This window comes from Stenella coeruleoalba, assembly GCF_951394435.1.
Source record: "Stenella coeruleoalba genome assembly, chromosome: 5".
Taxonomy (NCBI): Eukaryota; Metazoa; Chordata; class Mammalia; order Artiodactyla; family Delphinidae; genus Stenella; species Stenella coeruleoalba.
The window spans coordinates 11,830,679-11,856,970 of record NC_137150.1 but is presented as its reverse complement, the minus strand read 5'-3'; the positions used below and the strand labels follow the sequence as shown (position 1 = coordinate 11,856,970).

General features: G+C 40.0%; 1 protein-coding gene across 1 annotated transcript in view; it reads right to left on the bottom strand.

Moving 5' to 3' along the window:
• Window positions 1-975: 975 nt before the first annotated feature.
• Window positions 976-26,292, bottom strand: part of LOC307186556 (collagen alpha-6(VI) chain) — a gene marked incomplete at its 5' end in the record, with an annotated part of 110,335 nt that continues 85,018 nt past the window's right edge. Inside the window, 4 exons of the mRNA XM_079921790.1 lie at window positions 976-1,995; window positions 16,227-16,320; window positions 18,989-19,660; window positions 22,403-22,499. Coding sequence (XP_079777916.1) covers window positions 1,779-1,995; window positions 16,227-16,320; window positions 18,989-19,660; window positions 22,403-22,499 — 1,080 coding nt within the window. The 3' untranslated portion in view covers window positions 976-1,778. The remainder of the gene's footprint in view (window positions 1,996-16,226; window positions 16,321-18,988; window positions 19,661-22,402; window positions 22,500-26,292) is intronic.

Here is a 26,292-nt window from a genome sequence, read left to right as displayed (position 1 = left end):
CAAAATGCTAAAATAATCTCAATCACCAAGAAAATATTTGTTTGGTGTACTTTACTTACCAATGCTGAAAAGATAGACAAATAACATTTTAAAAGTATTTCCAACAATAAACAGAAGAAAGGAATTTTTGCTTAATCCAGAGTTAACCAGAAAAATCCCTTTTATTAAAATACCTCTTAAATATTGCTCATCAATTTCCTGTACTTGAAACAAATTTTTCCTGAACTCCTAAGCACCATTTAGGATACATGAAGAAAGCTGATGTGCTTTATTCTTCTGTGTTACCTGAGTATGGATACAACCTTTTAACTCCTTGCTCTTTGGAGACATTGGGAGCTATTTCTATGGAGTTGCCTGGGTAAGGATGGCAGAAGTGATTTGTAAAAACACTGCAGATGGCTCTTCTTTCCCAGGTTTTATGAAGAGAGGTGTAGAAAAGAAAGTCAGATGATACCTGCTGGTATTTGGTGTCCGTAACCCTGTGCCCCATGCATCCGTGCAGGGCCTCCCTCCCTTTCTGGAGAGTATGGCCATCTGTGCAGCCAGGCCACTACCACCAACTGTGGAGCCAGCTCTTAAAATTTGCCATTATGTCTAAATTAAGTATTGCTTCTTTGGTGTCTAGTTGTTGAAAACATTAGCCCTATCATAAGATTAAAAATCAGTTATGTGATCTGGATGGGAGTGAGGAGAAAGAGCCACCAGAGATGCACTTTGAAGACCTTTCCAGGTTTCACTCTGATCTCTTTTCGCATCTCTGGCGCCCCCGCCCCCCCACCAATAAGGATTTGTAGATTAAGACATGGACACCTTTATCTTTTCCAAACTCGCTGTGCATTTAAGCTCTTTTTAGAGCTCTGCCCGTCCTCTTTGCTGCTGCTCACTATGTACTAAAGAGCTACCTGATGGGTAACTCATAGCTTCACCCATGACATGTTGTGTCTTTACTATTCTTGTCTAAAGAATACATGGATTAGTAAAAATAATAATAATAATAATAATGGGAAAGAAAGAATAAAAGTCTATCAAAATGGCCAGGCAGGAGGCTCTACACAATTTATGTTCTGGGGAAATATGAGTTTCTCAGTGAGTTAAGGAGGATTTGGAGCTGGGAAAAATTACCCTCTGTTTCTCACCTGTCCAAGCAAACAACTGCACAAGGTGGAGGAAAGCTTCCCGCACAAGCCCATTGGCGATCCAGTCAGTCCAGACAGAGACCGGGGTGTGTTGAAATGGAGTCGTCGAGAAAGGTCAGATTTTCAGTTACGACATACAAACAGCATCAATTTCTAGGGTTAATGTTAGGATCTCCCAAAACATTAACCTTTGGTTAAATAGATGAGCATTAATCAGTCCTAAGGTGAGAAAGAAGGCTTGATTTATAGAAAGTGGACTGGACAGAGACCTACAATTTAAAACTCATGACTGTTGGTGCATGTATATACACGTATACACGTTATAACATTTATAACATTTATAATCAAATTACATCGCCATTAGACTTTTCAAAAGACTCCTTTTATTCTTCCATCTTTTAATGATAACAGTTCTTGAACATACCAGTCTCGGAATTATCAGGAATGGTCAAATAAATGGACAAGATATATCTTAATACCAGAGAGTGCAAGGGGTCAAGTTCTCTGATGACCCACCACCTGTGGCCACAAGGTCCTCCAAAGCGGACCTCGGATGCAGACAGAAATCCAAGTAAAAGTCGTCCAACGTTGTGTTCATGAATTTAGTTATTTAAGCCCAGAGTCTTACCATGCTTCCTGAGGCTAAACTCTTCGAGCACCTTTATCATGTTGTTTGGGAGCCGTTTTTATCACTCCTTTCCCACTTTTAAAGGTATGGGATGTGTTTCTCGTAAAATTTTGAACAGTATCATCTCTGCTGCCTCTTGCTGTTCTTGACAGATACTTTTTACGTTGAAAGAATTTTGCCTTCTGTAATACATCTTCTTTGAGGGTAGCTTTATGTGGTCCAGGAAGGAAGCTATACAATGAAAGAAAAGAAACCCCATAGAAGATAAATACCATTTCAACTGTAACAGATTCTACGTTAACCCGTCTTCCTAAATAATTGTGCACCCATTCCTTGTTGCATCCTTCCTTCAGGGTAAGTTTATTGAGATGATTCAATTGGGGATTTACACTGAACAGGTATATTAGAAGCTGATGAATAAGATACCTTGTCAAAATATGCAAAAGTATAATTTTAATAGGGAAGTTTCTTCTTCATGGAGTATATTTCACTCAGAACTTCATATGGTTGGCTCCTGTTTATTCAGATGTTGGTTCAAATGGTACCTCCTTAGAGACCACCAGATGTATAGTTTTCCCAGTCCCAGTCACGCAGCACAACATGCTCTTACATTTTTCCTAACACTTACCACTATCTGATTTTTATTTACTTGTAAACTTTGTGATTTGTTCCCCCTCTTCCACCATCCCAGACAGAAAGTGTCATGAGACCATGTCTTGTCACCATAGTAACCCCAGGAACCTAGAGGAGTGCTTAGCACATGGTAGATACAAGTATTTGTTTAGTGAAAGCATCAATGAATGCCCCTTCTTCCCTCCCTTCCGCCCATCCATCCATCCATCCATCCATCCGTCCATCCAAATGTTCATGCTTTATGGAAGGCACTGTGTTAGGTACAGTGGGGGACGCAGAAATAGCGCCCAGTTTGGCAGGCACACAGGCGTTTGGATGGGAGTCGAGAGTAACCCAACAATAAAGGGAAGCTGGGGTCAGACTCTGGGAGGCCTTGAGTGCCAGGCTGATGACAGGGAATCAGAAGCTAAGTGCTGACCAGAAGTCCTAGCCTGTCCAATCAAACTTTCTGTACTGATGGAAATGTCCTATGATCTGCACTGGCCAGTATGGCAGCCACTGGTCACACGCGGCTGTCGAGCACTTGAAACGTGGTTAGTGTGACCAAGAAGCTAAATTTTTAGTTTCATTTAGCTGAAAGCTAGTGGCTACTGTAGTGGACAGCATGGAAAGGGAGCCATTTCAGACCTCATCTCACAGGGAGGCAGTGGAAAGAGCTTTGGGTCCTGGAACATTCTTACATTCTAGGTCCTCTATTACTAGCTGAGCAGCTCTGAGCGGATCACTTAACTAGAGGGAACCTTGTTTCTTCAGGTGTAAAACGAGGATGAAAACCACCAATGTTGCTGTGAGCGACAATCGAAGTCCCATGGTGTCTGCTGGTTACAGATGAGGAGACTGAGTGTGAGGCTGCAGGAGAGGCAGAGCTGAGGCTACAATCAACTCTTCTGATAGAGTCCCGTGTGACTTCCACTCAACTAGGTTTTTATCCAGGACACTATAGAGACCTATCAAGATATTTGGAATAAGAAAGTGAAATGATAAATGTCATGCTGTCAGAAGCACCTGGGTATGGGTGCAGAACCACAGGAGGGCAGGTGGCCTGGGGCAGAGGTTAAGAAGCTATGTGGAGCCTGGCACATAAGCTCTTCATAAAATTTTTAGAATAAGTGAGAGCCTGGTGGCATAAGAGAAACTAACTGAATTGTGGTCACGGGAAGAGTCATGAGAACTCCAAAATGTTGAGACCAGGAGGACAGTGGCAACGTTCACCATATTCACCATATTCACCATGATCCATGCCTTTGCATTTGGATTTTTCTGCTTTATCCAGCCATAAATCTGATCTGTCTCACAAAAACATCACTATTTAGAAAACGAGTAAGTAGAGGATGTAAAAAGAATTTAAAGTTACTCTGCTTTCCCCTTTCTCTCTCTGTCTTTGTCTCTGTCTCACAAACACTGCATATTCTTCTTTCGTGTATAATGAGAGCTGAGGGTAAGGGAGACATCAAACCAACCGAGAAGCCTAGCATTCACGTCACACAGACCCTGAGGACTCCACACCTTATATACTGTATGTCTGGGCTTCTGTCAGTGCTACCAGAGTTGCACTACATTGATCAACAAACTCCTCCCAATCACCAAGAACAGCGGCCACGGCTAAATTCCAGTGGAAATACAATTTCCTTACACCTTCCCCCATTTTGCTCTTCTCTATATTTTCTTGTTAATTTCCAGACTAAATATTATGAACTCAAATCCTCCAAAGTTGTAACTGTATGCACAAGCTACGGCCCCACAGATCGTGAGGGGACATTCTTTCAGGTCTGGAACATACTGTTTCCATGGCTTGAGTTTATCTTGTTTATACTGGTCTCTCCCCTCCACCCTCATTCTCTTTCCCTTTGCATTGGCTGCTTTTTATAGTAAATTTAGTTAACTTTGTTGTCTTCCTCCCTCTTTGTTAAGAAGAAGTTGTTAAATTGGTAATTGCTTCTATAGCATTGCATTGCTATTTTTTCCCCTCAAATATTTTTATTCTTAAAAGGGTTGAACATGATAAACACCACATCTCTGAATTTTCACCTTTTCCACTGTGTCATACGTGGAGTTGGTATTGGAGAAGCATTTGATAAGAATCATTTGATTACTCTGGGAATCATACAGACTTTCTGCTTTTCTTTCTCCCATTCTATATTGTTCAGATACTTCTTTGCTGATGGGTAACTTCGACAATACGTAATCAAGATAAAGAAACCCTCCATTCATTTTGCAACGTGTGTCCAGCACCAGTAAAGCTTCTAGAAAGAAAGATGTGGCAACTCGGTAAAATGTGGTGGGTGGAACTAATTGTAGATTTCAATCCTCTGTGATCACAGATTCCTTCAACCATGCAGACAACCAGGAGTCAGCCCAGCTGCATTTATTAGTTGACTGGATGCACTGGAGTGGAAAATGTGGACAAGATTACTTTTATTTCGAGAATTCTTTTTACCTTAATATACATTTTTGTGTGTCTAGAAAACACACTTTGGAAAGCAGAATTACAACAGATGTATATTCACATGGCACTGGCGACTGTGTCCATTTTTACAATTCAATTGTTCCCGTTCTGGCCTGTCATCGCTTTCAAGTGTGGCACGAGTGCTTATCTGCCTGGATGAATAGGCAGGTGGCTTTCAGTCTTTCACTGTCTCTGAGTGGATCTAAGTGCTTACATAGAGGCTGCCCTGCAATCTCTCCTTCGTGGGCATGTCTCTTGCTTGTGGTTTGGTTCAGTGTCTTTTACCAGAGAAGAACAAGCTTTTACCTGTATATCTCAGAATCTGACAGCAGAATGATCTAATTCTTACGTGGCAAGTCATCCTATGTCCAGGCCTCTTGCCTCTGCATCCCTTCTGTTGAAGAGCTCAGGCAGTCAGTTTCAGAAGAAGCTGTGTGCTTGTTACCTTTTATTATAGTCTTTGGTTACTTAGAGAAGGCCTGGGGAGTCCCAGCCTAACACATGGTCAGGGAGTCATTGATGGCAGTGTGGATTTCATGACTCAATTCCTTATGCCCCAGCATTTCCTGACATTTCACCATTCCAGGTATGTGGGAGAATCTGAGCCTCCAGTGTACCTTAGGGCAATGTGCAGAAGCGGCAAGAAACACAGGGTGGGAATGGTTTCCAAAAAAGTCTTTAATTTGTATAGGCTGGCTCCCGCACCTGCCCTTGCAATTATCTATAATATGTGGAGCCTGATCCACGTGCAAATTCGAAGCCTCTTTCCACGCTACCAGACACCTGCAGCAGGGGGAGCCCTGCTCCTCCTGGACTGACCGCACAGGCCGGTTTAGACCTGACTTCAGAAGCATTTGCTGCTGGACAGTTCCCCTGCTTCCCAGCAAGGTGAGAGGCTTCTCGGAGCTTCTGAAGCTGGGGCTTCCGGGCCGGGGGGAGGGCCTTGGGCCCCATCACCACACAGGAATGCACACACTGCACAGTAGGAGGAGCCACACTGTCAGAAGCATCTGTCTAGGTGTGATTCTCAGGGGCTGGGGCACTCTGATTTCAGTCAGATGCGGGGCACGTATGTACGTGTTAGCATGATTTACGCTGAAACAAACAACCACCAAAAAACCCCACTCTCCTAACTGATTTCAATTATTTTTAATTAAAAAATAAGTAATATTCATACATGCAAAGGCTATGATATATATGTATATTATTATTTTAAAATAACTTCTGCCTTTGTTGCTGATAAATTTTTTTTAATTAAGATATTTTAAAAAGTAAATTCTACTCTTATTCCATTCTTTGGGTATATGCTATTTTTTTCTATAACATTGCTTTAAAATATTTATTTATTTAAATTAAAAAGCAGTTTTTACATCTTTAAAAAAATTGAAGTATAGTTAATTTACAATATTGTGTTAATTTCTGTTTTTTTAATTGTATTTTTTTATTGAAGTATTTAAAAAAATTTAGTATATATATTTTTTCTATTACACCTTAAGAGCAATGTTTAGCTCATTAGCTTTTAGATTTTAAAAAATTTCCCTAATGTACTATGGAAAACACTATGGAGGTTCCTCAAAAAATTAAAAACAGAACTGCTATATGATCCAGCAATTCCACTTCTGGGTATTTGCCTGAAGAAAATGAAAACACTAATTTGAAAAGATATAAGCACCCCTATGTTCATTGCAGCAAAATTCACAATAACCAAGATATAGAAGCAAACTATGTATCCATCGACAGATGAATGGATAAAGAAGATGTGGTGTATATAGACACAATGGAATACTACTCAGCCACAAAAAAGAATGAAATAATGCTATTTATAATATGGATGGACCTAGAGGGTATTATGCTAAGTGAAATATGTCAGACAAACACTGTATGATTTCACTTATACATGGAATCTAAAATAACAAACAAAACCTGCAGAAACAGATTCCTTGATACAGAGAACAAACTGGTGGTTGCTAGAGAGGAAGGGAAGGGAGGATGGGCGAAACAGGTGAAGGGGATTAAGAGGCGCACACTTCCAGTTATAAAATAAATAAGTCACGGGGATGAAATATATAGAATAGGGAATATAGTCAGTAACAGTGTAACAATTTTAAATGGAGACAGATGGTAACTAGACTTATGGTGATCATCTAGTAATGTATATAAATGTTGACTCACTATGTTGTACACTTGAAACTAATATAACATTGTATGCCAATTAAAAAAAATTCCCTAACATAAGAAAACTATAAACTTTCCTAAACTATGAATTCTGAAGCATCCCACAAGTTTTGGCATGTAATATTTTGATTATTATACAGTTCTAAGTATTTTTAAGTTTTCACTATGATTTTTGTCTCAGTTATTTAGAAATGTGATTTTGATTAAAAAACATATGGGCTTAAAAATATTGTTTGTATTAATTTCTAACTTAATTGCACTGTGATCAATTGGACTGTATGAAGCCAGTTCTTAGAAATTTGTTGACACTTGATTTATAAGCTAAAAACTGCACAATGAACCCCTGTACACCCTCCATGCTGATGCAACAGTTGTTAATGTTCCGTGTGTTCAGAAGAATGTCTCATTCTTCTGTGCAGGATTCTATACGAGTCTATTAAATCAAGCTTGTTACTTATGATTAAATCGTTATATCTTTAATTTTTGTCTGCTTGACCTAACAGTATTCAAACTGATGTAGCGAAATCTCCATCTCACTGTTGTGGCCTCTCCCGTTGCGGAGCACAGGGTCCGGACGCGCAGGCTCAGCGGCCACGGCTCACGGGCCCAGCCGCTCCGCGGCATAGGGGATCTTCCCAGACAGGGGCACGAACCTGTGTCCCCCACATCGGCAGGCAGACTCTCAACCACTGCGCCACCAGGGAAGCCCTCTGATGATATTTTAATGCCAATTTCTCCCTTTTCAATTTCCACATTGTATATTTCAAAATTATTTTATGACCCTCTTATAAATTTAGAATTGTTGTATCTTCTTCATGAATTAGACACTTATCATCATGTGCTGACCGCTTTATCTCTACAAAATGGTTTTGTTTAAGAGCATATTTTATAGGACTCATTTCACTTAGAAACTAATACAACATTGTAAATCAACTATACTTCAATAAAATAAAAAAAAATTAGGTATATTTTATCTGATATTAATATAGCTTTCCAGTTTTCTTTTTAAAATATTTGCCTGTTATACTTTTTTCCCATGATTTTACTTTCAACTTTTCCATGTCCTCATTTTGTAGCTGTGTCTCTTGAAAACAGTTATACCTGGATTTTATTTTGTTTTCTTAAATCCGTCACTCTCTAACTGGAACTGGCACGCTTAGTCTGTACATTTCTGTTATAATTACTGATATATAGAAGTGGATTGGATTCTGCTGTCTTACTTTGTGCCTATCACTTGTCCTTTTTTTCCTTTCTTGCTTTTTTATTTAAAAAATATTACGTTGTTGTTTGCTTTTATTCCATTTTCCCTTACTACATTTCGGGTAGTTAGCTACTTTTTATTTTTTTCATGTGTGCCCCCCAAATTTTAATGTATTTTTTTAACATCTATATTGGAGTATAATTGCTTTACAATGGTGTGTTCGTTTCTGCTTTATAACAAAGAGAATCAGTTATACATATACATATATCGCCACATCTCTTCCCTCTTGCGTCTCCCTTCAACCCTCCCTAACCCACCCCTCTGGGTGGTCACAAAGCACTGAGCTGATCTCCCTGTGCTATGCGGCTGCTTCCCACTAGCTATCTATTTTACGTTTGGTAGTGTATATATGTCCATGCCACTCTCTCACTTTGTCCCAGCTTACTCTTCCCCCTCCCCATATCCTCAAGTCCATTCTCTAGTAGCTCTGTGTCTTTATTCCCGTCTTACCCCTAGGTTCTTCATGACCTTTTTTTTTTTTTCTTAGATTCCATATATATGTGTTAGCATACAGTATTTGTTTTTCCCTTTCTGACTTACTTCACTCTGTATGACAGACTGTAGGTCCATCCACCTCACTACAAATAACTTAATTTTGTTTCTTTTTATGGCTGAGTAATATTCCATTGTATATCTGTGCCTCATCTTCTTTATCCATTCATCTGTTGATGGACACTTAGGTTGCTTCCATGTCTGGCTATTGTAAGTAAAGCTGCAATGAACATTGTGGTGCATGACTCTTTTTGAATTATGGTTTTCTCAGGGTATATGCCCAGTAGTGGTATTGCTAGGTCATATGGTAGTTCTATTTTTAGTTTTTTGAGGAACCTCCATAATGTTCTCCATAGTGGCTGTATCAATTTACATTCCCACCAACAGTGCAAAAGGGTTCCCTTTTCTCCACACCCTCTCCAGCATTTATTGTTTGTAGACTTTTTGATGATGGCCATTCTGTCTGGTGTGAGGTGACACCTCATTGTAGTTTTGATTTGCATTTCTCTAAAGATTAGTGATGTTGAGCATCCTTTCATGTGTTTGTTGTCAAACTGTATATCTTCTTTGGAGAAATGTCTGTTTAGGTCTTCTGCCCATTTTGGGTTTGGGTTTTTTGTTTTTCTGATATTGAGCTGCATGAGCTGCTTGTAAATTTTGGAGATTAGTCCTTTGTCAGTTGCTTCATTTGCAAATGTTTTCTCCCATTCTGAGGGTTGTCTTTTCACCTTGTTTATGTTTTTCTTTGCTGTGCAACAGCTTTTAAGTTTCATTAGGTCCCATTTGTTTATTTTTGTTTTTATTTCAGTTACTCTAGGAGATGGGTCAAAAAGGATCTTGCTGTGATTTATGTCATAGAGTGTTCTGCCTATGTTTTCCTTTAAGAGTTTTATACTGTCTGGCCTTACATTTAGGTCTTTAATCCATTTTGAGTTTATTTTTGTTATGGTGTTAGGAAGTGTTCAAACTTCATTCTTTTACATGTAGCTGTCCAGTTTTCCCAACACAACTTATTGAAGAGGCTGTCTTTTCTCCATTGTATATCCTTGCCTCCTTTATCAAAGATAAGGTGACCATATGTGCATGGGTTTATCTCTGTGCTTTTATCCTGTTCCATTGATCTATATTTCTGTTTTTGTGCCCGTACCATGCTGTCTTGATTATTTTAGCTCTGTATAATAGTCTGAAGTCTGGGAACCTGATTCCTCCAGCTCCGTTTTTCTTTCTCAAGATTGCTTTTTCTATTCGGGGTCTTTTGTGTTTCCATACAACTTGTGAAATTTTTTGTTTTAGTTCTGTGGAAAATGCCATTGGTACTTTGATAGGGATTGCATTGAATCTGTAGGTTGCTTGGGGTAGTATAGTCATTTTCACAATATTGATTCTTCCAATCCAAGAACATGGTATATCTCTCCATCTGTTTCTATCATCTTTAATTTCTTTCATCAGTGTCTTATAGTTTTCTCCATACAGGTCTTTTGTGTCCTTAGGTAGGTTTATTCCTAGGTATTTTATTCTTTTTGTTGCAGTGGTAAATGGGAGTGTTTCCTTAATTTCTCTTTCCGATTGTTCATCATTAGTGTATAGGAATGCAAAAGATTTCTGTGCATTAATTTTGTATCCTGCTATTTTACCAAATTCATTGATTAGCTCTAGTAGTTTTCTGGTGGCATCTTTAGGATTCTCTATGTATAGTATCATGTCATCTGCAAACAGTGACAGCTTTACTTCTTCTTTTCGGATTTGGATTCCTTTTGTTTCTTTTTCTTCTCTGATTGCTGTGGCTAAAACTTCCAAAACTATGTTGAATAAGAGTGGTGAGAGAGGGCAACCTTGTCTTGTTCCTGATATTAGAGGAATTGGTTTCAGTTTCCACCATTGAGAATGATGTTGGCTGTGGGTTTGTCATATATGGCCTTTATTATGTTGAGGTAGCTTCCCTCTATGCCTGCTTTCTGGAGAGTTTTTTTTATCATAAATGGATGTTGAATTTTGTCAAAAGCTTTTTCTGCATCTATTGAGATGATCATATGTTTTTTCACCTTCAGTTTGTTAATATGGTGTATCACATTGATTGATTTGCATATATTGAAGAATTCTTTCATTCCTGAGATAAACCCCACTTGCTCATGGTGTATGATCCTTTTAATGTGCTGTTGGATTCTGTTTGCCAGTATTTTGTTGAGGATTTTTGTGTCTATGTTCATCAGTGATATCGGCCTGTAGTTTTCTTTCTTTGTGGCATCTTGATCTGGTTTTGGTATCAGGGTGATGGTGGCCTCCTAGAATGAGTTTGGGAGAATTCCTCCCTCTGCTATATTTTGGAAGAGTTTGAGAAGGATAGGTGTTAGCTCTTCTCTAAATGTTTGATAGAATTCGCCTGTGAAGTCATTTGGTCCTGGGCTTTTGTTTGTTGGAAGATTTTTAATCACAGTTTTAATTTCACTGCTTGTGATTGGTCTGTTTATATTTTCTATTTCTTCCTGGTTCAGTCCCGGAAGGTTGTGCTTTTCTAAGAATTTTTCCATTTCTTCCAAATTGTCCATTTTATTGGCATATAGTTGCTTATAGTAATCTCTGTATTTCTGCAGTGTCTGTTGTTACTTCTCCTTTGTTATTTCTAATTCTATTGGTTTGAGTCTTCCCCCTTTTTTTTTTTTTGATCAGTCTGGCTAATGGTTTATCAATTTTATTTATCTTCTCAAAGAACCAGCTTTTAGTTTTATTAATCTTTGCTATTGTTTCCTTCATTTCTTTTTCAGTTATTTCTGATCTGATCTTTATGATTTCTTCTGCTAAGTTTGGGGGTTTTTTGTCCTTCTTTCTCTAATTGTTTTAGGTGTAAGGTTAGGTTGTTTATTTGATATGTTTCTTGTTTCTTGGGTAGGCTTGTATTGCTGTACTTCCCTCTTAGAACTGCTTTTGCTGCATCCCGTAGGTTTTCGGTTGCTGTGTTTTCATTGTCATTTGTTTCTGGTATTTTTTGATTTCCTCTTTCATTTCTTCAGTGATCTCTTGGTTGTTTAGTAGTGTACTGTTTAGCCTCCATGTGTTTGTATTTTTTACAGAATTTTTCCTGTAACTGATATCTAGTCTCATAGAATTGTGGTCGAAAAAGATACTTGATATGATTTCAATTTTCTTAAATTTACCAAGGCTTGACTTGTGACCCAAGATATGATCTATCCTGGTCAATGTTCCATGAGCACTTGAGAAGAAAGTGTATTCTATTGTTTTTGGATGGAATGTCCTGTAAATGTCAATTAAGTCCACTTGTTTAATGTGTCACTTAAAGCTTGTGTTTCCTTATATATTTCATTTTGGAGGATCTGTCCATTGGTGAAAATGGGGTGTTAATGTCCCCTAGTATGATTGTGTTACTGTCGATTTCCCCTTTTATGGCTGTTTGCATTTGCCTTATGTGTTGAGGTGCTCTTATGTTGGGTGCATAAATATTTACAATTGTTATATCTTCTTCTTGGATCGATCCCTTGATCATTATGTAGTGTCCTTCTTTGTCTCTTTTAATAGTCTTTATTTTAAAGTCTATTTTGTCTCATGAAAATTGCCACTCCAGCTTTCTTTTGATTTCCATTTTCATGAATATCTTTTCCATCCCCTCACTTTCAGTCTGTATGTGTCCCTAGGTCTGAAGTGCATCTCTTGTAGACAGCATGTATACAGGTCTTGTTTTTGTATCCATTCAGCCAGTCTGTGTCTTTTGGTTAGATCATTTAATCCATTTACATTTAAGGTAGTTATCGATATGTATGTTCTTAATGTATTTTTAAAAGAGTCTTCAACAGCCTAACCACCAGCCCAAACAACACAAATTCCTAGAACACTTTAAGTCCATTCATTTCCCATGACATATTATTGCCCCTTTTTTCAATGCTGTCTTTTTTCCCTTTAAAACTCAAGGCTTCATTTTTTAATAACAAAAGATAATTTTATTGTTCACTGTCTTTTCTCATGTTTAAATAATTAATATTTATTAATACTTATATTTATAGTCTTAGTACAACTTGTTTTTTCTGTAAAGCCACCAAGGGCCAAATGTTTTATATTCATAGCTTTTTAAACAAGTACAGCTTTTTGGTAACCCTACAAATTTGATATGACTATAATTTAAAAGTACAACACTTATTTAGATTTACCTAAATATTGACAATTTTTTTATCATCTACTATTCTTGCATCACAGTCCTTCCTTCTGTGGTCTTTATTTTCCTTAAAGTACTTTTTTTTTTTTTTAACCTGGGCCCCCTGCATTAGGAGTGCAGAGTCTTTTTAAAAATCAATTAATTAATTAGGCTGCGTTGGGTCTTAGATGCGGCATGTGGGACCTTCGCTGTGGCGCCTGGGCTTCTCTCTAGTTGTGGTGCACGGGCTCCAGAGTGCGTGGGCTCAGTAGTTGCAGTGTGTGGGCTTAGTTGCCCCGTGGCCTGTGGGATCTTAGTTCCCCTACCAGGGATCTAACCCATGTCCTCTGCATTGGAAGGCAATTCTTAACCACTAGACCACCAGGGAAGTCCCTGAAGTACATACTTTAGAAGTTCCTTTAGCAAAGGTCTTTTTGTGATGAACTATTGTTTTTGTCTTTCTAAATCGTCTTTGTTTCACCATTTTTATTTTTTATAAATTTATTTATTTATTTTTGGCTACATTGGGTCTTTGTTGCTGCACACAGGCTTTCTTTAGTTGCAGTGAGCTGGGACTACTCTTTGTTGTGGTGTGCAGGCTTCTCATTGCGGTGGCTTCTCTTATTGCAGCGCACGGGCTCTAGGTGCGAGGGCTTCAGTAGTTGTGGTGCATGGGCTCAGTAGTGGTGTGTGGGCTTAGTTTCTCCACGGCATGTGGGATCTTCCTGGACCAGGGCTTGAACCTGTGTCCCCTGCATTGGTAGGCAGATTCTTAACCACTGCACCACCAGGGAAACCCTCATTATTTTTGAAAGACAGTTTTTCTAAGTTGGCAAATTTTTTTTCCCCACTATTTAAAATGTTCTCAATAGTTTTGTGGCTTCTACTACTGCTACTGATTATTCAGCTGCCAGCCTAATTATAGTTTCTCTGCAGATGTCCTACTCTTTATTTCTGGCTGCTTTTAAGTTTTCTTCATCCTGGTGTTCTGCATTCCCCTACACCACTCCAACTGCTGTTTCTTTCTATCTATCCTGACTGTTATACCTTGTCTTTTCTTCATCTTTTAATTCATGTCTCTAATAAGTTCTTGAAAATGATCTTCCCTTTATGTCTTTGAATACTGTCTCTGATTTGTTATTTCTATTTCATCTTTCTAGAATTCCACTTAGCTATAGGTTAGATCTTTCCAATCTGTTCTGTCTCTAAACTTCTTATATTTATTTATCTTCTTTGCATTCTGAGTAATTTCTTCAGCTTTATTTTTCCAGTTCATTATGTTTCTCTTCAGATGTGTCTATTGCTCTGTTTAATCCATCCACTGAGTTTTACAAGTTATCTTTTTACTTTGAAAATTGTCAAATTCACAGAATATTATAAAGATCAGAGAACCATGAATAAATACTGGTATATCTTTCACCTAGATCAGTGGTCCCCAGCCTTTCACCAGGGACTGGTTTTGTGGAAGACAATTTTTCCATGGATGGGGTGTGTGGGAGAATGGTTCAGGTGGTAATGCAAGCAATGGGGAGCAGCAGATGAAGCTTCGCTGGCTCTCCCGCTGCTCACCTCCTGCTGTGCAGCCCTGTTCCTAACAGGTGCTGGTCCTTGGCCCAGGGGTTAGGGACCCCTGATCTAGATGGTTCTTCACCTGTTACCATCTTGCTACTCTGTGTGAGTGTACACATATATACATATATATATCTATATATCTATATACACACATATATACATATATATGCATATACACATATATACTTATATATGCATATACACACACTTTACTTCCTTTTAGGAAACCATCTGAAAGTAGGTTGCAGCCACCATGCATGTTACTCTTAAATACTTCAGCATACCTCTCTCAAGAAAAAAGACATTCTGTTACACAAACATGATACTATTACCACACATAAGGAAATTCACATGAATCAATAATATTACCCAACATATTGTTCATACTCAAGTTTCCCCAATTATCCCCCAAATGTCATTAATATAAGCTTTTTTTTCTAATCTAGGATCCAGTCAAGGTTCACACCACTACATTTGGCTGTTATGTCTCTATAGTTTCTCCAATTCTAGGACACTACCTCACATCCCTCTGCTGTTCAAGACACTGAAACCTAGGGAGAATATAGGCCGGCTGTTCTGAAGAACATCCCATATTCTGGAATTGTCCAATGGTTTCCTCATTATTAGACTTGGGTCAAACATCTCCAGCCAGAGTCCCACATGGGTGATACTGTATCTCCCCCTGCCTCCCTCATGAGATACATAGTGTCAGATCCTGGTTACAATGGGTAGGGCCAGACCTCACCATGTAAAGGCACATTTCCCCTCTGTCATTAATAAATATGTGAGGGGTTCTGTGGGACTGTAAATAGCCTGCCCCCCAACTTGTCACCCACTGGTTTTAGCATTCCTTGATCCTTGCCTGACTCAGTTATTACAATAGGGATTACAAATTGATAATTTTCTAATTCTACCACTTTTTCTATATTTATTAGCTAGCATACTTCTATAAAAAAGAAATTTTCCTCCCCTTCTCTCTTTTTGGGTCTCTAGATAGACTTGTGGATTTTTTTTGTGTGTGTGTGGTACGCGGTCCTCTCACTGTTGTGGCCTCTCCCGTTGCAGAGCACAGGCTCCAGACGCTCAGGCTCAGTGGCCATGGCTCATGGGCCCAGCCGCTCTGTGGCATGTGGGATCTTCCTGGACTGGGGCACGAACCCGTGTCCCCTGCATTGGCAGGCGGACTCTCAACCACTGCACCACCAGGGAAGCCCAGACTTGTGGATTTTTAAAATTCAGTGTTGTAATCCATTACCATCATTAGTCTTTCTGATGTTCAAATTGTTCAAAATTGGGCCAGTGGGAACCTTTTCAAGACAACTCCTTTGTCCTTTTGACATGACAGTTTTTGCTACGTTCTTTCTTTCTGGCATAACAAATGTTCCAGGCTCACATTGTACTTTCCCTGTTACAGGTTAGGATTAGTTATTTCTCCAAGAAACCTGGTTCCTTTTAGTGGGGAATGATACTTAGAAACCAAGATCTGGTTATCAGGTCTGCTCATTGCCACTGGGGTGTCCCATTGGTTGTTTTAGTTCAACAATTAGATTTTTCTATTTTAAAAAACTCTTATTTGATTGTCTTCAGATCAACCTGGTCATTTTTTTATTATCTCTCGTTCCCTCAAATTATATTTTATTATCATGTAGTGGTAGATTTTGTCCAAATAGGATAAAGAAGGAGAAAAGGAGGAGGAGGAAGGGGACACATTCATTTATCAAGTAATACCAAGCAGGTAATACCTTCGCAACTGGCGCGTGGGCTGCTGCAGATCTGCAGAGCTGAGTCTGTAGCACTTTGCTTTGATGTTTATTGGTGGATATTTGTTGATTGCACCTAGGAAGAAAAGAAATCTGTGAGGGGACTCTTATTCACAGCAATTAACATTACAGCAATCTGCTCTGCATGCAAAGTGTCCCTTCACTGTTTTCAACATCCATCAAAGGAAGACACCAACTAAGGTGGCCATATGAGATGAAAGCAGATTTCTCAGGGTGGTCTCTAAAATTGGGTTTAGAAAATGCATGACTGTCAAATTTATAAGTGGAAAAGTCAACTTACTTTTCAATAAGGTGCCCTTAGCTGCTAAAGTCCATCAAACATTAGAGGAGAAATCACAAGCCCATCCTAACAGTCTGGTCTCTGACATGAACTAATCAGAATAGTTATTTTTTACTTGCTCCTTTGGAATATTAAAATGCAAAGGGAAAAGGATATTTCCTTTATGGTCTCCATATCAATAACAACAACAGTAACCACAGTGCCATCTTGGGTTTAATTCATTATAATTCATTTCATCTGAAGTATATTAATTTTTTATAATATGAAAGCATGCCTCTTCCCACACCATTTAAACATTAAAAAAAACATTTTTTGATGAGAAACTTTAAAAAATGCATTATTATTTCCATGAAACAATTTAATTTAATTTAATTTAATTTAATTTAATTCCATGAAACACTTAATTTAATTTAATTTAATCTCTTCCTGATGGTCTCAGGTCGTCTAAGTAGCAAGTTGGTCCTGGGCTGTGATCCAGCACTACCTTCTGAGCTGCTATTGTAGACTGGGCTGTGTGTTTCTAAACTGAATGGCCAAGACTGTGATGTTTCCTTTATGTATATCTGATTTTTAATTATCTGTCTTAACTCTAAGGTTGTCAGTCAGTAGTTTTGCATAGAAAATTTGTCGATTCTGATGTGAACTGTGTCTGATAGCCAATTCTGTCACAGCAGTGTGATAAAAGAGTCACTTAGAGAGGGAGCTGGACTGGGATGCCTAGGAGGGTGAGGACCACATCTGTTTTGGTCCCTCCTTGATACCCCATAAATCAACAGTGAGTGGTTCAGAGTAGGTACCTAATACATACATGTTAATGTTGAGGGGTGAGTGTGGGTCTGGGGGCCTGCTATTGAATGGAGCATGTAGGATTGAATATGATTATGTTAAAATCTTTTCAACTTTTTGTACTTTCACAGCTATCGTTTAAAGATTGGAGATTTCTAGATACTTAAAGTTTTAGAAAACTTTAAACCCCAAGTAATTCTTCTTAAAACATCTCTTCCCCTTTCCCTGGGTGATGGGGGTCGGTGTCATTTATTTAATCATACAGTTTGACTAGTTACCATGAAACACCATTAAGAATTTTGCTGAGCTGGGGAAGGAAATTCCATCTTAACTTCCTTTCAACTTTCTGCCTCATAAGGAGTGTTTCTTTACAAGTTGCTAAGAGTCTTTCAAGGTGTTCTTTTGTTTCACCCTTACAAATGCCTTGTGATTTCTTTTTTCAGAATGACCCCTGGCCTTCATTTATTTTTTCCCTTATTTTTTTCCAGCTCCTCTTTCTGGATCCTATTCCAGAACCCATCCACACAAATTTCATTCTGGGAGCAACTGCTCCTATACCAGTGTCTCTCAAACTATAATGTACATATGAATCACATGGGGATCTTGATAAAATGCAGATTCTGGAACAAAATGTCTGGGGCAGGGCCTGTGATTCTGCATTTTTCACAAGCTCCCAGGTGATGCTGGGATGTTGGTCCTAGACTCACACCTAGAGTAGCAGAGGACGAGAGGACATGACATTAGCCCTGCCGACCATTTCCCAAGGCTCCTCAGACCTCACTGACCCTGACTAGTCAGTGTCTTTGCAGCCTTCACTGGTCTCACCATGAATGTCAGTGACAAGTTTGAGACACAGTCAGAATTTTCCTTAAGCTACACTGGGTGCCCTTTAGCCTGTGTGTTCACTTTCCTTTATCTGTACTCCAAAAGTAAATTCACCACAAAAATGATCAGAAGTCTGACAGTGCTTTTCTTCAACCTCCAGAGTCATATCAGGACATAGCTTCTCTTAATCCATCCTGTTGCATTCAAAATGAATTGCATACTTTCAAGACAAGCTCACTCCAAGAAATACAGCCCACGTTTCTTTTTCATGGGCACCAGTTACACTAATACTGGCATCATAAAAACTCATTAACAAAGCTAAGAAAGTTTTGCAGGGCTATATTTTTTATTCTGACAGGTAAAATGGTATCTCCTAATACTTCAAACTCTGCCTTTGGAACTTGTAAAAGCAAAGCCAAGGATTGTTGAATTTTTCTCTGGCTCTCTCTTTTGGGGTGTTAACCAGTCAAACTTTCCATCGAAGGGCAGCATGATAATGTTACATGCCAAGGGTTTCTACTTTGTAGCTAACAGTCCAGGCTGTGACTTCACACCCCCAAACTGTGCTGCTCCATATAGACTGCGAGCAACTGCTTGTTATGATTGTTTCTCCATAGGAACCAGAAGCATAAAAAAGATTAGCCAGAAAATTCAATGCTTAGAAATCAGAGGCTTCCTCCCTCCACATCCATAATTACATATTTTCCTTGCTGAGCCTGCAGTGCCCTTGAAGACAGAGGTTTCCAAGAATCCATGTCAACTCATCAACCCTTCTTTGGGGAGTACCAAGAATACTCTTAATGTGCAAGAAAGAACAGGTTTTATGACTTACGCCTGACTGAGTTTATAAAGGCCTTCACAAACTTCACACCATATCTGTGGTCAGGCTTATGAATGCGGCCAAGCTGGACCAAGTGGTGATCCAAAGGGTAGCTGGCTAGATCTTCCAGTTCCTGGTCGTTCCAAGAAGGGCCAAGGGAAAACACAAATAAGGCATAACCTTGACACTTGGCTCTCAAGGATTCTTTCTTTAAGGTTTCCCTATCCAAGTGACTGGTTTCCCCAGCAGATATCACAAAGATGACTTTATTTCTTCTCAGATTGGGTGTACTCAAGAAGACATTGTTCAGAGTCCACTGTAAGGCATGACCAATAAAAGCATCTCCATTGAGCTGCTGAACTGATTCTTCCACGTGCCTCTTCATAAGGCGTTTACTCTTGTAGGTGGTAAGGTTGAATTCACTTCTAACGGGACTCCTCTGAGTGTTGGGTAGGAAGTGGGGGGGAGCATGGCTTAATAGGGCCACCCGGTCTCCAGTGACAGAGGTCTCAGGCTCTGGGGTGATGTCAAAGTGATCTAACAGTGCTCCCAGGAAGCCTCTTATGTCTTCAAATTCTGCACTTCCCACGTGCCGGGAGCCATCCAGAAGGAAAGCAGCGTCCATGTAAGATTGCACAGCTGGTGGTCTGGCTTTGTCGCAAGAAGCATCCGGCTTGCAGACATCTGCAGACCAAAAGTCACTTAGGGTTACTAAACAGAAACGGACAGAAAAGGAAGAGATAGCATCTCAAACATTTCGACATTTGGAAGCTGCATAATCTTTGATGTTAAAGTAGTAACTAAATGATTTTGAGGTCAACAACAGGAAGATTTCCTAGTACGTGGTTTGCATTTTGATCCCCAAAATACAGATTTTTATACACAGCCCGTGTCTTGAGTTCCATTCACTAATATTATCTGACTTTTTAAAATTAGGTTGCTTTCAACAGAGGTTTCATCTTGGCTCTGCTTTAAGTTTATAAAGATTGAAGTGGACAATTCATCTCATGATTGTACATGATATACTATATCATGACATAGAAACTAATGATCTCTCTAACTGACAATATACAGGTTAAACCAATGGCCCCTATCATCCCACGCACACTGCTTTACTATGAAAAGTAATCTGCTTAAAAAGTAAGAGTGAAAAAAGCAATGCATCTTTTATTTCAATTTAAATAAAAGTTTATAACTCTATCTATGTAGAGACATTAAGGACAAAACTACCGCTCATGTCTTATGTTCAAAGTACCTATTAGTTGAAAGCTCAGTATGTGTTTGTTAAATAAACGAATATAAATACTACATGTTAACGGACTTTCATAAAATATGAGGTCATTTTAATACTTATGCATATCTCATTTAAAAAGGTATAGTAATAAAAACAGTGCATTAATTTATTGAACCTGACCACAATGAATATTCAGAGGAATAAAATTAACTTGGAAATGAAAGGATCTTAGAGGTCACCTAATCTTCTAATTTTACTGAAGAGTCTGAGGGCGGGAGAATAGAGTTATTTTGCCAGAGGAGACACCAGCATTTCTAGAAGGGTCTGCGTATGAAGTCAGTGTGGTACTGTTTGAGGCAAGGCCACATAGCACAGCAGAGGGGAGGCCCCTTGGCCTGAGAGCCAGGATGCCTGGGTTCTGGTCTAGCTGTCCCCAGTAACAAACATGCTGTGCGCCCCCATCCAAGCCAAGACTGGGCCTTAATTCTGCACAACTAGGTGCTTGGATTAGATTCACCCAGAGAGCCCTTTCAGGGTTGATATTCTGCAATCCTAGATTTCCAATAACAGTTGATGGTTAAGGATGAGAATTAAAGAGAATTTTCTCTTTAAAAACTAAAGAGAAATGGAAAAACACACGTGTGGACAGCCAGTACTTAGATATGGGCCTGGCCATGAACAAAAGCTGTCAGATGAAAGGTTAATAACCAGAGTGCAGATCCTTAGGGGACGGAGCAGACTTCAGAACTTCAGACTTACTCATGGACTCAATAGAGATATAAGCTCTGAACAAGTTATGATTCCCTTCTTAAAATTCAATAAAATTTGATGACGCTGTTTAACAGGCAGATGACAGCACAGTCACTTGTGTGCAAGGCAGTTTCTAAAATCAGGGACAGTAGCCTGCCCATTTATTCAATTTTGTGGGGTTTCTTAATTGCAGGAAACAACAGCCAAAATACCTTCCATTATATGCCTCAGAGACAAAACAAGGATTTAAGCCAAGAAATGGAGCCAAAATATATCCCCAGACACACACTGGCAACTTCTGACCATGCATCAGACCAGCACAATGCATCACTGATGTGTCTACACACAGCTGAGAACTCTAGGGGGATGTATTTGCCCATGGTGTGGTGAGCTCTTCGGGAGGCGGGGGGAGGAAATGATCAGAGGGCAGCAGAGGGGAAGACAGAAGGAAGTGAGGGTTATTAGGAGAAATCCCACTTCTCCCTTGGAGTCGCCACCTCCCTATGAAGTCACTCACATGACCAGAATGAGCATCTCATTGACACACATGCAGAAGGAGAGGAATTAAGCATTTTCTTCAAGGCCAAATACAGAGTTTCAGGGAACAGCATAATAAGATCTGTGTTTCTCATAAATTGCAGGTGTCTTAACGCCAGCTTTCTCGGGTTTGATCTGGCTGTGAGCAAACTATTTCATCTCATCTGTAAAATGGAGCTAATAACCTTTCAAACATTTTAGGGTGATTATAAGGATCAAATGAAACAATGAGAAGAGTGCTTAGAACACAATAAACCCAATAGCCTAAGCATTAAGTATCATCATCATCACCATCAGTGTTATATAAAGCAATTAGAACAGTGTGTGTCTAATAATGAATGTCTGATAACTGGAAGTTATCACACCCACCAGTAACCTCAGTGGGTCCCACTCTCTTTGTAATTATTAGAACATCCAAATTATTAGAATACTCAAATACAGGTCTGTCCGGTTCTCCAGCTAGACCTATAGATTGTGTATAAAACACAACCACAGACAAACCAGCATTGCACATCTTTCTGATGCTTAACATTTGGGAGTCTGAGAAAACCTCTTTCCAATGAGAAATGCATGAATTTCTGCTAATTTCCACTCCCACTGTAAAGCATTTCTTTGGAGTTGTGAACATTTGAGATTTAGAAAACTCATAAATATACAGCATGAAGAAGTTGGCAATGGGACAGGCTAAGTTTTTCTAAAAATGATTCCTGTTTCCTAGAAGCTGCATGAGCTGAGAGGCTCCATCTGTGGATGAGGCTGTGTGGCGAGATGAGGCCGGAGCCCCAGAGAGATCCTCTCAAGGCCACTAGCGTCTCTGCTGCCAAGTTCCAGCCGCTCCTGCCAATGGTGACTCACTGCACTGCTTAACGGGCCTGATCAAGTTATGTTCTCCCTGTGGGTCTCACCGTAGCAGAAAGTGCACCGCTGGAGTCCCTCTAGTGCTGGTGAAGAGTCAGTCCTGTGTGGAACCATGGTGACTTGGAATCTGCCAGTGTCGTCAATCTGCAAGAAGCAGAAGCAAGAGGAAGAATAGCTTCATGGGTGGGGCTGCAGGAACCTCCCAGGATGGTCCAGAGAGCTGAGATCTGCAGAGGGAAGTGGGGGGCCCTCCCTCTAAGAGGGTCCAAGGGAGGCTGAAGGGCAGAGGGGCTGAGTACTGTCTGGGTTTAACCCACGACTTTCTCTTTAGCTGGATGACAAGTGGCTTTGCCTCTGTTTCCACATCTGTGAACAGAATAGTCATACTACTCCCTAAGAGGGCTACCGTGGGCACTAAATGAATTCATAATTGAAAAGCACTTACTGGCACCAGGTAGGTGCCACGTGGGTCATCAGAGACAGCAAAGCACTTCTACTCACAGCCCAGTGAGTTCGTTCTTAAGTTCATCATTCCCATTTTACAGACGAGGAAACTGAAGCTCAGAGAAAGGTTAAAGGACTGATCAAAAGACACTGGCCATGGAAACCATTTAAGGAAAAGGACCAGAGACACCCCTCTTCCCAAGTCCAGACAAGTGTGTGAAATCACAGATGTGCTTTAGAACTGGCTTTGAGTTCCCACCACGAACAAGGCATTGACCCTGGCTTTGAAGTGCAGACCCAGATTCACGTCCAGGCAGCTCTCCTCTGAACAACTTCCCACCCTTTCCAATTTGGCCCTATTATTAGTAACCTCCCCGAGGAATTTGAGGCTGGAGAGAGGCAGACAATATGGAGGCTCCTAATAATGAAGAATAATTAGCTTGTCAGTTAATTGACTCAGAGATCACTGACAGTCGAAAACGTATTGTGGGTGTGATCCTACCCAATGCCTCAGAGATGTGTCACACAACATTTAGTCTCTCTTGTGAACCCATCTGGCTAACCCCCTCCCCTCCTTCTCAGGGAAGCTTCCTTCCCATACTTGATCCACAGAGGTGCGACTCAGGCAGCTGTGTTGGTGTGGGGTGACCCCATCTCTCAGCAGAGCGGATTGCATCAGGGATGGACACCTGAGCCGATCAGAAACACAGAACTGGGGTCCTGAGGGCAGTGCGTCTCCCCGTCTTAGTGCTGAGCACGGACAGGGCTGCAGGCTGGTCATCTTCTATGTTGTTCACTGAGGAGCAAGGGACATGGGAAGGGGGGTGGGGGCTTTCCTGAGAGTTATCTCTGTTTCTTCCCATCTTTTATTCTCCCATGTATAAGAGATGGAGAAATCAGCACTCCCCTGAATTCCTCCCTGGGAGACCACTGTGTTTGCCTTCCTAAGCCATCTGGGTGAGAGGGGGAGGCTCGGAGGGAATAAGCGGTAACTGAAGCTTTTAGCTAAATTTCTAGGCACAAATGCATAGAGAAAGGAAGGTATGGTGTCTGACAAAGACTGAGAGGGAAGAAACAGAGTGAGAGTGAGCATCGTGTGGTTTAAGAGAAGAGAGAAAAAGAAAATACCCTGTGATGAAATTCCACATATAAGCAAGTTTTAAAAAATGGTACAAATGAACTTATTTACAAAACAGAAGTAGAGTTACAGATGTGGAAAACAAACATAATTACCAAGGGGTAGGAGGGATAAACTGGGAGATTGGGATGTACATATACACATCACTGTATATAAAATAGATAACTAATAAGAACCTACTGTATAGCACAGGGAACTCTACTCAATACTCTGTAATGACCTATATGGGAAAAGAATCTAAAAAAGAGTGGATATATGTATATGTATAACTGATTCACTTTGCTGTACACCTGAAACTAACAACATTGTAAAGCAACGATACTCCAATAAAAATTAATTAAAAAAAGAAAAGACCCTGTGATAGTCGGGTGGCAGAAAAGGGACAGGTGGTGGGGACATAAATGGGGACATTTTGTGAATGAGGACCTGTAAACACAGTCTTGACTCTTGATTCTTGTCCACCAGAAGACACAATTAGCCTGAATTATTAATGGCTTTTAATAGGTGTCTGGGCAATATTTCCAGTGAATCATGCCATTGCTTCATCTGGACTGTGATGAGGGACCAGGAAACCAAATCCAGAGAGCATGGATCAGTCCATCTGATAGGGGCAAAGTAATTTCTTATTGCCAACTATCAGGGTCTGGGAAAAAAAAGTCACAGAAGGCTTGAGCTAGAAGAAATTTTAGAAGCCAATCCCACCATTTCATAGATGAGGAAAGTTAGCCCAGAGTGGGGAGGAATACAGATGCCTCCAGTTTAAACTTTGCCTTCTGCACTGTTGGTGGGAAGGTAAATTGATACAGCCACTATGGAGAACAGTATGGAGGTTCCTTAAAAAACTAAAAACAGAACTACCATATGACCCCGCAATCCCACTACTGGGCATATACCCTGAGAAAACCATAATTCAAAAAGAGTCATGTACCACAATGTTCATTGCAGCTCTATTTACAATAGCTAGGACATGGAAACAACCTAAGTGTCCATCGACAGATGAATGGATAAAGAAGATGTGGCACATATATAGAATGGAATATTACTCAGCCATAAAAAGAAATGAAATTGAGTTATTTGTAGTGAGGTGGATGGATCTAGAGTCTGCCATACAGAGTGAAGTAAGTCAGAAAGAGAAAAACAAATACCGTATGCTAACACATATATATGGAATCAAAAAAAAAATGCTGCTAATGAACCGAGTGGCAGGGCAGGAATAAAGGCACAGATGTAGAGAATGGACTTGAGGACACAAGGGTTGGAAGGGGAAGCTTGGGTGAAGTGAGAGTAGCATCGACATATATACACTACCAAATGTAGAATAGATAGATGGTGGGAAGCAGCAACATAGCACAGGGAGATCAGCTCCATGTTTTGCGATGACCTAGAGGGGTGGGAAAGGGAGGGTGGGAGGGAGACGCAAGAGGGAGGAGATATGGGGATATATGCACACATATAGCTGATTCACTTTGTTGTAAAGAGAAACTAACACAGTACTGTGAAGCAATTATACTCCAATAAAGGTGTATTAAAAAACAAAACAAAACAAAACAAAAACTTTGCTCTCCCCACATAAGACCTACCTTCCACCCTCTGCCTGAGCTACTTCGACTATAGTTTTGTATCAGGGGGTTCTAACTTGATTTGGAACAGTGTTCTCACCATGTCACCCAGAGATTGCTGCCCTTTGTTCACTAGCTTGTGTTCTGTGTGTCTACCATGTGGCAACTTCCATCCTTCTGGCAGTGGCACTAGTTGATAACTTAGGCTTCACATTTAACCATGTATCAACATGTTGGTGTCAACCTAAAGCCATACTTTCCACTCATTGATTCTAGTGCGTCTTTTTTTTTTTTTTTACTGGGAGAGACCTCAGGGGGTCTGTGCTCTCCACTTCCCTTCCCCCAAGTAATTTCCTAATCAATAAAGTTCGGCAGATGTGGTCTTAGAGATCACTCATCCTACCACACGTCATCGGAGCAACTGTAATTAGCATATCACAGAAAAATTCCCCAAGATGAATGTGAGTTGGGGATTTAAAATAAAGGGTCCTATGGGTCACTTTTCTTATTGCTCACTTTCCTGTGGATTCAAAGATGCACCAGCTTGGATGATCCACAGATGGGTAAAATGAGCCTTCAGTACATCATTCTGGATGATACCCTGCTCTTTGCTTTCTCAACATCATGGGGCTCCATGAATTGGTGCATTTGAAAAAGATACCATTAACATTCTTTAGACAATTCTCTATTAACAAAGGAAATCCATATAAAAATAAAAGGGCAGGGTGCTCAGAGTGCTAAAGTTTCCCATTAACCCTCTCTCCCCCCAATTTCAGCTCTGTTTCATCACTAGAAT